Source organism: Lachnellula hyalina (assembly GCF_007821495.1).
Source record: "Lachnellula hyalina strain CBS 185.66 chromosome Unknown contig00009, whole genome shotgun sequence".
Taxonomy (NCBI): domain Eukaryota; kingdom Fungi; phylum Ascomycota; class Leotiomycetes; order Helotiales; family Lachnaceae; genus Lachnellula; species Lachnellula hyalina.
In genome coordinates, this window is record NW_022157123.1 from 26,156 (window position 1) to 39,505 (window position 13,350).

The 13,350-nt window shown below is 48.4% G+C and overlaps 6 protein-coding genes across 6 annotated transcripts; 3 read left to right on the top strand and 3 right to left on the bottom strand.

Annotated features, from left to right (window-relative positions):
- Positions 1-785: 785 nt before the first annotated feature.
- Positions 786-2,021, top strand: NBP35 (Cytosolic Fe-S cluster assembly factor; the record flags this gene model as incomplete). The annotated part of the gene is made up of 2 exons (XM_031145644.1): positions 786-1,763; positions 1,818-2,021. The coding sequence occupies 2 exons, from the start codon at positions 786-788 to the stop codon at positions 2,019-2,021; spliced, it is 1,182 nt and encodes a 393-aa protein (XP_031009063.1).
- A 279-nt stretch (positions 2,022-2,300) lies between these two features.
- met8 (Siroheme biosynthesis protein met8) lies at positions 2,301-3,166 on the bottom strand (the record flags this gene model as incomplete). The annotated part of the gene is made up of 3 exons (XM_031145645.1): positions 2,301-2,484; positions 2,534-3,005; positions 3,064-3,166. The coding sequence occupies 3 exons, from the start codon at positions 3,164-3,166 to the stop codon at positions 2,301-2,303; spliced, it is 759 nt and encodes a 252-aa protein (XP_031009065.1).
- Positions 3,167-3,449: 283 nt separating this feature from the next.
- On the top strand, positions 3,450-5,594 carry pep7 (Vacuolar segregation protein; the record flags this gene model as incomplete). Its single annotated transcript, XM_031145646.1, has 4 exons — positions 3,450-3,737; positions 3,794-3,816; positions 3,865-4,724; positions 4,774-5,594. 4 exons carry the CDS (start codon positions 3,450-3,452, stop codon positions 5,592-5,594), a joined length of 1,992 nt encoding a protein of 663 aa, XP_031009064.1.
- Positions 5,595-6,440: 846 nt separating this feature from the next.
- On the bottom strand, positions 6,441-9,839 carry rhp42 (DNA repair protein rhp42; the record flags this gene model as incomplete). Its single annotated transcript, XM_031145647.1, has 1 exon — positions 6,441-9,839. The coding sequence occupies one exon, from the start codon at positions 9,837-9,839 to the stop codon at positions 6,441-6,443; it is 3,399 nt and encodes a 1,132-aa protein (XP_031009067.1).
- Positions 9,840-10,220: 381 nt separating this feature from the next.
- On the bottom strand, positions 10,221-10,866 carry MDP1 (Magnesium-dependent phosphatase; the record flags this gene model as incomplete). The annotated part of the gene is made up of 2 exons (XM_031145648.1): positions 10,221-10,303; positions 10,353-10,866. 2 exons carry the CDS (start codon positions 10,864-10,866, stop codon positions 10,221-10,223), a joined length of 597 nt encoding a protein of 198 aa, XP_031009066.1.
- Positions 10,867-11,391: 525 nt separating this feature from the next.
- LHYA1_G000658 (Acetyltransferase) lies at positions 11,392-12,258 on the top strand (the record flags this gene model as incomplete). Its single annotated transcript, XM_031145649.1, has 2 exons — positions 11,392-11,954; positions 12,165-12,258. The coding sequence occupies 2 exons, from the start codon at positions 11,392-11,394 to the stop codon at positions 12,256-12,258; spliced, it is 657 nt and encodes a 218-aa protein (XP_031009069.1).
- Between the last annotated feature and the right edge of the window lie 1,092 nt (positions 12,259-13,350).

A 13,350-nucleotide genomic window follows, 5' to 3' on the forward strand; every position in this document is an offset into this window, starting at 1 on the left:
TGCTTGTAGGTAAGCAGACTAGCAGACTGAGAGTTTCGGCACTGTTAGTTATATAGCTTGAAGAAGAGGGGGTTCTGTCGGGATTGCGCCATATGCCCGGGTTGAGGTGAGGGTTCAGGGTTGAGTCTTTGAATGCAGGTGGTTTGTTTGTGGTGACGGGCAGAATTTGGCGTGGGGTGAAGTGAGGAGACAGGGTGGAACGCAAAACATTGGCGAATAGAATCAAATAGAAGCGTCAATACGAATATACGACTGTCGAGAAGCTGCATCTGCATCTGTATCTAGTAAATTGTACTTTGGAATGGAAGTCGGCATGTGGTTTGAAGCTCGTCACAGGCGACAGATCAGGCTGCGTAAAGCCTCACCTGTCGTGGAAAGCAACAAAGGACGGCATTATCCAGTCAAACGGTGGATGCTAATCTTTGCTACCAATATAAACATCTAATATATCCTCATAGACTGGCCGTATGGTACAATACGCCGACCTGCCCTTGATACTTCTTCCTTCCCTTCTCACTTCTCACACCTGACATGAGAGAAAGTAATTTTACGGTGGAAGCTCGTGATATTCCCCGATCATCGGAACAAGCAAGACTTTCACTCACCGCTGTCCCATTCCGGACACTTGCATGTGACCCCTCTATTTTCTGCCATGCCATGCCATCCGTGCTTTGTAAACACCAAGACTGAACTGGTGAACTGCTTTTCAATCTTCTTCTTCTTCCTTGGAGTGGCTTCTGATCCAACCAAACGGAACCTTCACCTCCCATCAGCAGTATCGTAAAATGGCGCCTTCACTTGAAGTACCAGACAACGTACAAGATGTTTTATCGAATCCCCTCAAAGCCGCCCCAAAACTCGTTGCCCCCGAACCAGAACATTGTCCTGGTCCTGAATCCGAAACGGCCGGACAAGCAGATTCTTGCGCCGGGTGTCCAAATCAAGCAATCTGTGCCTCGGCACCAAAAGGGCCAGATCCAGATATCCCAATCATAACGGCACGACTTTCAGCCATCAAACATAAAGTCTTGATTTTATCGGGCAAGGGTGGCGTTGGGAAAAGCACATTCACGTCTCTATTAGCACACGCGTTTGCTACGAATGATAATAATACTGTGGGAATTATGGATACGGATATTTGTGGGCCGAGTATACCGAAGATGATGGGGGTAGAGACTGAGACGATACATGTCAGTGGCGCAGGATGGAGTCCGGTCTGGGTATTGGAGAATTTGGCAGTCATGAGTGTGCAATTCATGCTGCCGAATAGGGATGATGCTGTTATCTGGAGAGGACCGAAGAAGAATGGGTTGATAAAGCAGTTTTTGAAGGACGTGGAATGGGGTGAGATGGATTTCTTGCTCGTGGATACCCCACCAGGGACGAGTGACGAACATTTGAGTGTCAATTCTTTCTTGAAGGAAAGTGGGGTTGATGGAGCGGTTGTTGTTACAACACCACAAGAAGTCGCGCTCCTTGATGTCCGAAAAGAAATCGACTTTTGTCGGAAAGCTGGCATCAAAGTTTTGGGCATTGTGGAGAATATGTCAGGATTCGTGTGTCCGAATTGCACACATGAAAGCCAAATTTTCCAAGCAACTACTGGTGGTGGAAGGGCTTTGGCCAAGGAGATGAACGTTCCGTTTCTGGGTGCTGTTCCTCTGGACCCACGGATTTGCATGGCTGCGGATTACGGCGAGAGCTTCTTTGATTCGTGGCCGGATAGTCCAGCATGTACCGCATTGAAGTCTGTTGTCAGAAGGGTTGGTGAGGAGATGGGTCTGAAAGCAGAGAACTTGTTGCCAGAGGATTGAAAGGTCATCATCTCTTGTGATGATTCCGGTGGCGCAAATGACAATCTTGAAGGATCTGTCCATGCAACTAAAATCGCCACCTCCGGAGAGATGATGATAAAATTGCCAGTAGACTTCGAGAGAGGAACCCAAGGCTGTAAAGTCTCGAGTCAAGACCCGCTCAAGACTTCCCCTTCTATGAAGGATCCAAGAGGAACGCTGGCATAAAAGCCACAGCAAATGGGTCCAAGGCCCATCAAGACCGACTCAAATCAATATATAGCATAGATGTAAGTTTATTAGTTTCCACACAAGATATCACAGCTTTCAATGGGAGCCCTTCAAGAACTGCTCACTCAATCATGTGATTAAAATGGAACATCTCTGTATCTTGATTTCCAACTCGTACAGACCCTCGCGCGTTATTTGTAGGTATCATGTTTCCCAATACCTTGTTAACCATTGACGCCAACTAGCCCCTTGTGTACATATACCGTTTATACGCCCTTAACCCCACCCAACGCAGAAGCCAAATGAACCATCAAACGCATCCAGCTCTCCTTCCATAGCTTTCAAACATCCCAGCCTAGGAACCTTGTCCGGAGCATAGAATCTCAATAGTGTTTCCATATCTTCGTCACTCATCTCGCATAGATCCTCCAGGCTATAGGCGTCGCTGACCTTGATCATCCTGATCCATATCAGCACGTCCTAGCAGCAATTCAGCAGTGTGGACTTACCAAGACATCCTCTTAGGTCCCTCTTCAGGCTTCGGCGCGATTTTCCTCAACATTTGCCTTAATTTCCCCACCTTCATTATCGCCTCTCCAATATTTTCCGGTAATTTCTCTGCTATCGACCTCCTGACAATATTCGCCAGTCGAGGTCCCTTTCCATTCGTGCTGACCATGATCTGCAAAGGCCCATCTCGATGCACACTCCCAAAGTAGAAATCACACTCTGGTGGCACGTCTGCAATATTCGCCGCTATCTTCCTCTCCTTGCACAGCTTCCATATTTGCGTCGAGGCTTCAATGTCATCCACTGCCGTCAGGACCATATCTACATCATCGAGATCTGAAGGTTCGAATTTCCGGTCCACGTAGTCGACCTGCCCCTTTTCAATTCGGAAGGCAACTTCTTTATTTAAACCTTCGCGGGGAGAAACGACTGTGACCTTTGCATCTGCGTTCAAGACGTTCAATATTCGTCCTGCAGCGACCTATTGGATAAGTCAGTGGCAATTAAGCATCGAGTTATGAGAAATTACTTGCCTCTCCACCTCCTACTACCAATACTCTTTTATTCCTAATCTGCCATGCCAGAATTAATGAGCCTCCTCCTTGGACTTCGGGAAACTCGTCTTGGCCCATTTTTGATCAAGTTGTGAGGCTGTATATATTTTCCTGGAGATCCTTGTACATATATGTCAGGCACTCTAAATTTGTACCCCACGCCACGATAAGGTACTCGTAAGGATTGAATTCCACGCTACAGTAAAAGCGGCGTGGTTCCATGGAGCAACTTCAGCCTACGGGCCGTCCAACTACCCGGTAAGGTAGGGTAGAGGTAGATACCTAGTCTACGGTACGCAAACACCTCGAGCGAGCTGGCAAAGCTCCCAGGCTCACAAAACATTGTCGATATACTGCCGCTATGTCTGGTCGAAAGCTGGGAGGCGGGAGGATTCTTGGAAGTGGGAAGTCGTTGGCACCTCCCGCCCCTCCAGCGCAACACCAGCGAAGACCTTCAGAGGTGATCTCGCCCGCGGGGAGCACCGTCTCTTTCAGCTCGAGGGAATCTACCATTTCGCCGCTGGCTACGTCGCCTTTGCCGGATGTTGGGCAGGACTTGATATCGAGGGCTTCTTTGGAAAATGGGGGCCCGTCTACGGTTACAGCTGCGAGCTCCAAGCTTGTTTGCCCGATTTGCAATGAGGAAATGGTTGGTTCTTCTAGGCTGCATACTGGAAATTGTGGGATTGACTGACAGGTTTATAGATGACTTTACTGCAGCTTAATAGGTATATACCATGATTGGATATGAATGGCCGAGAACTAATTGGTTGCAGACATTTGGATGATAACCACCAGGAATTACCAGAAGTCGAGCAGGACGAAGTCAAGAATTGGTTCAATAAGCAGGTTGTAAAGGCGAAGAAATTTCAACCACTGGCTGTTATAAACCAAAAACTCAAAGGATTGGATGTATTTGAGTCAAACGACCCTCATGCCCCTACTCCATTTCCCAGCAACGTCCCTAGCAATCGAATATCGACTCCAGAACAATACAGACCAGATCCCGATGAAGTCGTTACGAGGGCCCATTGGCAGAGAGCTGGATATAATGACTTGTGTACGGAACCAGCATGTGGGAAGAGGCTGGGGCCAGTAAATGGGAATGTCAACTGTAGGAAGTGCGGGCGGCTATTTTGCGAGGACCATACGATGTACCAGATGAAGCTCTCGAGGTCTGCCCAGCATGAACCTGTGAGAGGGTTCTGGTGCAGAGTTTGTGAGACTTGTTTCAAGTCGAGGGAAGGCTATAATGACCATAACGGGCTTTTGAGGGACCATACCAATGACTTTCTGGCTATGCGGAGGAAGACGGTAGACAAGGCATATCTGGAAGTATCACGGCTAGAGAAACGCCTCACGAAGCTTACCCAATTACTAGCAAACCCACCAGAAGACTTATCAGGAAGCAATGGAGGAATACTGTCTCTGGCAGGCCAGAAGAACCAACGAAAAAACCTAGAACAATCAGTGGTGACATGGGAAGAAGATGCAAAGGTGTTGAAATGCCCTTTTTGTCAGCAAGAATTCGGATCATGGTCATTTCGGCGGCATCATTGTCGACTATGCGGACGAGTCGTCTGCGCCGACCCACGAACAGGCTGCTCATCAGAGATCGGCCTAAACGTAACAGCCAGTAGGTTACCTTTTAACGCATTTACTCGTCATCCATTGACAGAAGACAGTGACTGACGTTATGTCAGAGAAAGCCGGAGACCTAAGTCTCGACATTCGCATGTGTAGAGATTGCAACACGACAGTATTCAGCAAAAAAGACTTCGCTGCCGAAGTCTCCCACAAACCACCAGACCAACGCGCCTACGAAAACCTACTACAATTCGAAAAAGGCATCCGACTCCTCCTGCCCAACTTCCAACGTCTCCTCATGGCTCTCCAAGATCCCGAGAAGCCACCATCACACATCCAACTCACCGAAGCATCAAAGGTCCGCAAACGACTAATTGACAGTTTTGGAAAATACGATCTGGCCGCGAAGCGGATACGAGATTTACCAAGCAAGAGCCCTACCCAGCTAAAGCTCCAAAAAGCAATCTACAGCCAAAGCGCGGCCTTCCTAAACCTCCACATGCTACCCCTAAAATCGCTCCCGCGGATCCTCAAACACGCCTCCCCATCCCCCCACGGCCTCCCCCCCAACGGACGCAGCGCGCTCGCAGCCATAAAATACAACGACATGGACAGCGCGTCGCAGATCAGCTCCAGCAGTGCCGTGTCGGCCATGGAGGCCGAGGAAAAGGAGTTGAAGGAACGCTTGATCGTGCTGGAGGAGCAGAAGTTCTTCGTGGCCGAGATGGTCGCGGATGCGCATAAGAGGCGCAAGTTTGACGAGGCGGCTAGTCTGCAGGGCAACCTGGGGGATTTGGGCAGGGAGATTGATGCTGTTAATGGCATGTTGGGACAGTTGGATTTTGCGGGCGTTTACGCGAGGGAGGGTGGGAATGGTTTTGGTGATGGGGGGGTACTGGGGATGGGGGTGGGGAAGTAGAGGGGGGTCGAGGAGAAGGGTGCCGGGAGTTGTGTTATATACATATATATATATCTAGGTATGCATCCAAGGGTTTCAGAATGGAATGGAATGGCATGGCGGAGAAAGGCATGGTATGGTGCATTGGGTGGTGGCGTTTGGTTTAAATCTTGGTCTTGCTTGGTCTTGGTCTTAGTCTCGGTAGGCTGAACTTGTTAGCGGGTGTTAGGAGTACGTTTTATATAAACATGTTTACCTACCTACAGTATCTACATATCCATTCCATTAAACAAACACTCCATGCATCCATACCTGCAAGTTAATCTTCCGATACTCACTCCATGCTACTTACTCTAATGAGTAGGTAGGTAGATATTGAAACCTCTCTCTAGTTAGCGAGACAGATGGAGGTTTTGAATTTCTAATGCATACCTAGGTAGGTAATCTTACTTACCTATATATCAAACTCAACAATTCGATCCTACCTACCTAATTCAAACCCGATCATGTACATCTACTAAATCTAAATCTAAATCTGACTACACACGCATTTAAAACCAACCCGAAATTCAAGTAAGTTTTCGTTTAATTCATTGACTACGCGCGTGTCCCGTGTGGCCAAAACACGGATAGTGTTTATCCTATTCTATTCATTCATCCATCGATGTATCTATCTATCTCTAGAGAATCAACGAACGGACGGACGACTCGTGGAACATTTCTTCTTTCCAGCTCCTCTGATGCTGTTTGTTGGCTTGCCTCCATACTCCCGCTATGCCTATGCATACATGTAATCTTACAAGCAGTATAGTATGATAAATAATACACAGTAGTTTCACTTACTTCATCCATCCAGTAATATACCATTTATTCATCATCTTCCTCATCTTCCTCGTGTTCAAAATAATGCGACTTCAACGCCGTCTGACTCTTGCGCGCAGCCTTTCTCTTCGGTGTCTTGCGCGGAGCTGCTGGCGTCTTAGCAGACATCGCTTTGCGCACTCCTTTTTTGGGGGCCGGCTTTTGCGGTGTTTCACTTTCCGAGTCTGGTTCGAGTGGGGATAGTGAGGTTTCGTTTTCTTCACCCTCACCATCACCCTCACCCTCGCTGTCCTCGATGAGTCGCTTGCGCTTTCCCATGCTTCGTGAAGCAGTGAAGGGTTTTTGCTTGGTGGGAGTTTTAGCCTTGGGAAGAGCTTTCGAGGTAGATTTAGGTGTTGGGGTTTTCTTAGGTCTGCCGCGCTTTTTGGGAGCTGGAGCTTTGACTTGGGGTTTTATATCTTCTATTTCTTCATCCTCCAGCTCTTCATCCTCAGACTTCTGATTAGCTGCGGGGTTTCCGTTGGACAGCAGCGATTGAGGTGTAGCATATGCCTGGCTGATTGCTGGCGTAGTTGACTCCTCATCATGACCTTCCACTATGAAGCCACCACCAGCATCATCATCGTCGTCGTCATCACCATGTGCCACAGGGAAGAAGCCAGACGAACGATGCGAATCCAGCTCCTCTTCCTCATGGCCTTCAGGAAAGAAACCACCAGCATTGTCTTCATCTCTCTGCTCCATAATTCGACGTTCAGCCTCCGTCTCTTCGTCAGCTTTTTTCTCCCTCTTCTTGTTCGTCCATGGATTTAAAACATCAACTTCGTCTCCACCATCATCATTACCGTACTCCTCTCTCATTCTCTCAACAATCCTCAATCCCATCAAATACTTCCTCCATGTATTAACCACAAGCTTCCTTCTCTTCTCATCCTCTTTCCTCACTCTCTCCACTTCATCTTTCTCAAACTCTGCTATCATAGTATCGTAGTGCTCTTCAGCGACCACAACTCCCGTGATAATAGGCACCGCCATCCGATGTCCAAACTCAAACCCCGTGACAGCTTCTGCATAGTCAATCCCAAGCCGCTTGCAGATCTTCATCGTTCCTCTGTAGGGGATATGAACTGCACCTTCTGGAAGCATGCTATCAACATATAAATCGATATTTCCAAACGAGTTCTTCGGTATAATCCCATTCTGAATCGGAGGCGGAATAATCCAATCAGTTTGAGCGCGACTATACAATCCCTGCAGGACTTTTGCTCCACTCGCTTGCTCTGCCTCTGCAAGTTCCCGTCTGCGGTTCGTCGTGGCAGCTCGATATGGTACTCGTTTCAAAGGCTCTTCGCCCGGGGTAGGGGCTCGGCCTTCTTTATGCCATGTTTCCATGCTCTTACATGCCACAACATCTTTGCGGAGAAAAACTTTCTCTTCGGTAGAGTTGTCGCCTTTTGCTTTGACCGTGAACATCTTGGCGTGGATGGCGGTTGGCACAAGAGCTTCTTCTCGCTTCAAATGTCTCTCGAGGACGAATTCCGAAGACGTCTTGTAGTACTGAAGAGACTCCTTCCCATCTTCCACTACTTTCTTCTCGCGCTTTACCGGCTTCAAGACGGTGGCTTCTTCATGATCGTCGATTTCGGTGCGAGGACATTTCTGGCTGCCTCGAACATAGCCACTCATGACTGTTTTGAACCAATCGTATTGTTCATAATGCTTGATCTTTCCTCGTCGGTCATGAATAGGTACTTTCTCGACTGGCAGCCGATTTCCTTTCGTACGGCCAGGCCACATATGACCTTTCAGATACCGTGTGGTGACATCCTTCGCCGTTCCATCTAGAGAATGTCCAATGACATATGATGTGATATGTTTAGCCTTTTCGGACTTGGTAGGAGGTAAGAACTTCTCGAGGAGCTCTTCTTTCGTTGCTAGAATGTGGGCAACAACTACGTCGATTGCAGTGTAAGTGTTTGTAATAGGTGATAATACCTCCGTCCAGTATGATGGAGTAACAAGATCTTTATCATAGGGTAATGAGGCCTGCGTGCGTTTCTTGGCTGGCGTAACATCGATGACAGATTCATTGTCACTTTCGATAGGTCCTTCTGATTCTGACAAATCTATAGGGGCACCTTTTTGGCCATCGCCTCGTAAATTCCGCTGCGCAGATTTAGGGGTAGTTTTTGAGGCCTTCTTAGGTATCACCGGAGCTTTCCCCTTCTTCTTGATGGTAGACTTAGGTGTAGGCTTCTCTTCTTCGCTGGCGCTATCGTCGCTGGAGCTATCAGATATGTTCACGTCCTTCGGCTTCTTCAACTTTCGAGGATTCTTCTCCAAGGCTTCTTCAGCTTGACTCCATCCAAATCCAACAGGTTGTAGATTCGCCACGAGTCTTGCTTCCAGCCCCAGTCCACGCAATAAACCGGTAAAAAGCTGTGCACCAACATCTCGACTTCCCTCCATAGACTTTGCACATTCTTTGAATTCCTTTAAATCTCGAATTCTTTCGCCGTGCCGTTCCGGGTCGTGGTCTTCTTTTTCGAAACTCTTCGTTTCTTGGTCTAATCTCTCAAGAGACATATAACCTAGCTTTCGTAAGCCAGGAGCCGTGATCCTGAATCGTTGCCTCCAATAATTCATCAAAACCTGAAGAAGCCTGAAGAGAGGATCTCCACGGCTCATATTAACTTCACCGGATGCCAATCTTTCTGCAGGTTGACCCCAATCCCGTTGACTCCTAACATCCGGCTTCTTGCCTTTCGCATTCTTAGCCTTCCCCTTCCCCTTGGCTTTCGGAGTCTCTTCTTTCACCTCCAACCCACTGTTCCTCTTCCACCTCTCAATCTCTTGCACAACCCCCGGAGACAACTGCTTGACCAATATCTGCTGCAACTCCTGATCGCATAACCACGCATTCCGAACCGCATTATGGAACATAAGCATCTGCACATGAATCTGGTGTGTAGCAACCCGAATCTGCCTCTCAATCTTGCTCGGTCCCTTCTTCATTCCCAGGGGATTGGATATAGAAACCCGCTCATCTTTCCTGAGCGTCAACTCTAAATCACCCGAGGGTATGGGTCCATAAGGAGCAGGCGCAGCATTTGTCTCGACATCCTCGAATTCCATGTCCTCATCCTCGTCCTCTGACTCTTCGTCCACCTTCTGCCGCTTTGCGCTGGGCACATCTTCGAATTCATCGTCGTCGGAGAGCGAGGAAAGGGTGCTTTCGTCGTCGGTCGCAGTGAGTTTTTCTAACAGGGCTTTGTTATGCTCGGCTGTACGCTTGCTTCCGGTCCCAGCATCTAGGTCGTCGAAGAGTGTGGGCTTTCGCGGGGTCGTGGATGCGGATTTCGCCTCGCCTGTCGTGGCTGGCTGAGAGGGCCCTGCTTCGGGAGAGGTTGAACGCAGACGTTTGCGCGGCAGGAATGGGGGCATCTTGATGCATAGCCAGGGTGTGATAGGTACTTGGGGGACTGGAAAACACGGTGGATTCGCGGACGTGGTGAGGGTGAGGGTGGGACGCGTTGAGTGGAAAGTTATCAGGAGATGCGCGGGCTATCATGTGCGTCACCAGATGGATTGCGGAGGTACTATACTGTAGCTTCAGGGGTATTTGATCTGATTACCTGCACCGAGCAATATCAGGTAGGTACAAGTACAGTCCATGTACGGAGGAAAGATGCATCAAAATCTCTTGTAAATCTTATCATTGATCATTTCGTTATTTCTTCCTCTATAAGATGCTTCTATGGTTTGTTTGTGCCTCCCTCGCTCTACTTGGGTATCTCTTGAATCGTTCTCTCAGTCCTACCACGATTATTCATGTCCATGTCTCTTGCGCCATGCCTTAATCCCATTATTGATCTCCGCTTTGTTGACTCCATCTCTAACCAAGTGCACTATCAAAGTCAGTCATCCGTACTGTACCTACATAGAGATCCAACTTACTAGTAACTCCCAAAGTCTCCACATTCCGATTCCTAGCCTCATCGTCAAAAAAAAGCATATCCTCGTACGCTAACCCCGAAGCCTTCTGCAGTTTCGTAAAATGCGTAATCTTACTCCCCGGATATATCTCTAGATAATCAAAATACTCAATCGATTTCCTCTTCTTGCCCTCCACATCCGCAATATGCAGTAAGCGTAACATCTCCCGCCCCAAATCCGGAGCGCTTGTCCTCGACGCTGCCCCGACTTTGATGCCCCGTTCGCGTAGAGAGTAGAGGATGGAGGGCACTTCGTAGTAGAAGGCAAAGGTCTCACCGGTTCGGTCTTTGGCCGAGCTGTGGTCGGCAGAAGCTTTGAGGGGAGGTGTTACGTGTGTATCGACCCAGAAGGGCCATAATGTATAGTCCAGATCGAATACTATGAGCTTTGGGAGGGCGCCTTCTTCGAATGACGAGGGGGGTGAGATGCTGCTTGGTTCTGCAGCAGGGGCATCTTTGCTGACTTTCTTGACCATCGTGGCAGGGAGAGGGAGGAGAAGGAAGACGAGGAGGACGAGGAGGGCGAGGAGGATGAGTATTGAGGGCGAGAGGTTTGTCTTTGCCGTCTACTTGTCTTGTATGTACTGTATCTAGCACTTACTCAAGTATCGTCGATCTTCTGGAGGGGCAATGCAAATCAAAGTTCACGACTCACGAGTCAACGTCATACGGACAAGGAAAGGTGAGGCGCCACTAAATTTAAGGTTGCAGGAATTACCAAGTCTGCAGGGATCGATCATCGAGCTTTTGCTTTGTTTTGAAATTTGCTGCAAGGGTATTTTCATACTTTTATGCAGTATTACCCAGTATTACTCACTCACTCAAACGCTTTCGTCCGCACTTATTATCCAGCTTTCCCTTCTTTCTCTCCTCCAACTTTCTTTCTCTTCTCTTCCAACTCCTCTCCCTCAAGAACCTAACCCATCCGACTCACCTCGAACCACAATTCAGCTACCAACACAGTGAAGCCCTTCTTCTTACTCACCACTACTGTAGCTCCAATGTCGAACAACGGCCTCGCCATCTTGGCTATGGCCGCCGCATACGTACAACAAGCCGAATCCATCGAGGAAGTCCCCAGATTCGCCATTCGTAGAGCGAGATCATCGGATATCTCTTTACTGGAAAGCGTCGAACGGTCCGCTGCACAACTCTTCCGAACAGTCAACCTTGGGTTCTTGGCAGACGGTCCAACCCTTGATCCTGCCGTCTTAACTGGAATGGCAAAGTCGAATCACCTGTGGATTGCTGTCAATGATTGGGATCAACCGATTGGATTTCTGGGAGGAGAGAACTTCGAAGGCAACTTTCATCTCGTAGAGGTCTCGGTCGCACGGGATTTCCAAGGCAGAGGCGTGGGGAAAGCATTAGTGAGCAACATGATGGAGCAGGTTCGAAAAGAGGGATACAAAACTATTACGTTGACGACCTATCGCGACGTTCCATGGAACGGCTACTGGTACGCAAAGATGGGATTCGTGGAGGTGTATGCTCAGGCTATGGGAAGAAAATATCTGGACATTATGGTACAAGAAGGAAAACAAGGGCTCGACCAGGCGAGCAGGTGTGTGATGATGAAAACCCTTTGATGGATCGATCAGATCTTCGAAATGCAAGACTTTGCTCTGCGTGTCCATCAATATTCGCACGAAGCTTTTCAGCTAAACCCAAAAAACACGAACGCCTAGCGAACGCCTTGATTCAACATTTGAGAGCGAAAATCAAAAGCACAAAACAGCAGGCTTGGCTCTATTCCTGAAACAAACAAATATAGACCAGTTTCTGGATTGAGAGACTTTCCAGTTGGGCGTAACGCCCACCGGGACTCCCCAGCGAGTGCCACACGCGCTCACCAGCATGGAAGCTGAACTTTTCATCGGGTCAGGGGTGACATGTGGAAGGTGACGGGAATCGACATCGGAATCGGCTTTCGTCAAACCAATTCGGTACATCTTGCCAAACCTCGCATGGAAAAAAGGTCATGAATCTGCAGGATCCCGACGGGATGGTCGAAGTTCCACGAGGTGTATGTTGCACAAGACAATGGTTGCTGCGCTTGCGGCAATATGGGAATGAGACAGAAGATGTAATAGAAACTTGGTGGGAACTTGGAAGCATACAGAACTATGTCAGATTGTACATTGTAGTACGATTTATGTAAGACTATCTATCATACCACGCGGGTCGTTATCAATTCCCAGGTGGAGCTGTCCCGATGGAGTTTCAACCCCGCATGAAGATCTTGGCCGTCGACCTGTTATATTTAAGCTACCCCTGACTGTTCTCCAGATTCCGACAAAACACATCTCTGCTTGCACATACGGAGTAGCTTATCGAGTCGTCATCTCTTGTAATTTCCGCATCTGGTTTAGAAGACCCGTGTGGTGCATGTGGTCTGCGGGTTTGCCGCATGGCTTACTCGTACGGGCCGGGCATTGTCCTCCCAACGCGGGGCGACGCAGTATCTCTGTACCATGTTGACACGCTATTCTTCTCCGGCTGTACTGTAGGTAGGTAGGTAGTAGGGTACCACCTGAAAGAAGCAAGCATGCCATGATTATTATTATTGTTGTTGCTGTAATTTATTAAACTTTGGGCCTTGACCGTGCTGTCACTACTGTACCTACTTGTACCAATACGAGGAATCAATTGCCGACGGCTGCATACAAGTATGCTTGCCCACCATACACCCTCACGGCATAGTATGCCACCCTTATCAGACCCCGCAAGATTACCTTATAGCTCCTCTCAAGTAATTATTTGCATTCAACATACGCACGGCTCTCGTCCTAGATATCCCTAAAAGTATGAAAGTTCAAAGCTCCTCCCAAGTTTCATGAGACATGAGGCAAGGGGCGAGACCACTGCCGATTCACAACCTCCTAGTACACCACTACTCTTGAATTCACACAATAAATCTTCGGCCTCCTCTCTGCTCCTTCCTCAAAACTCTTCTTCAA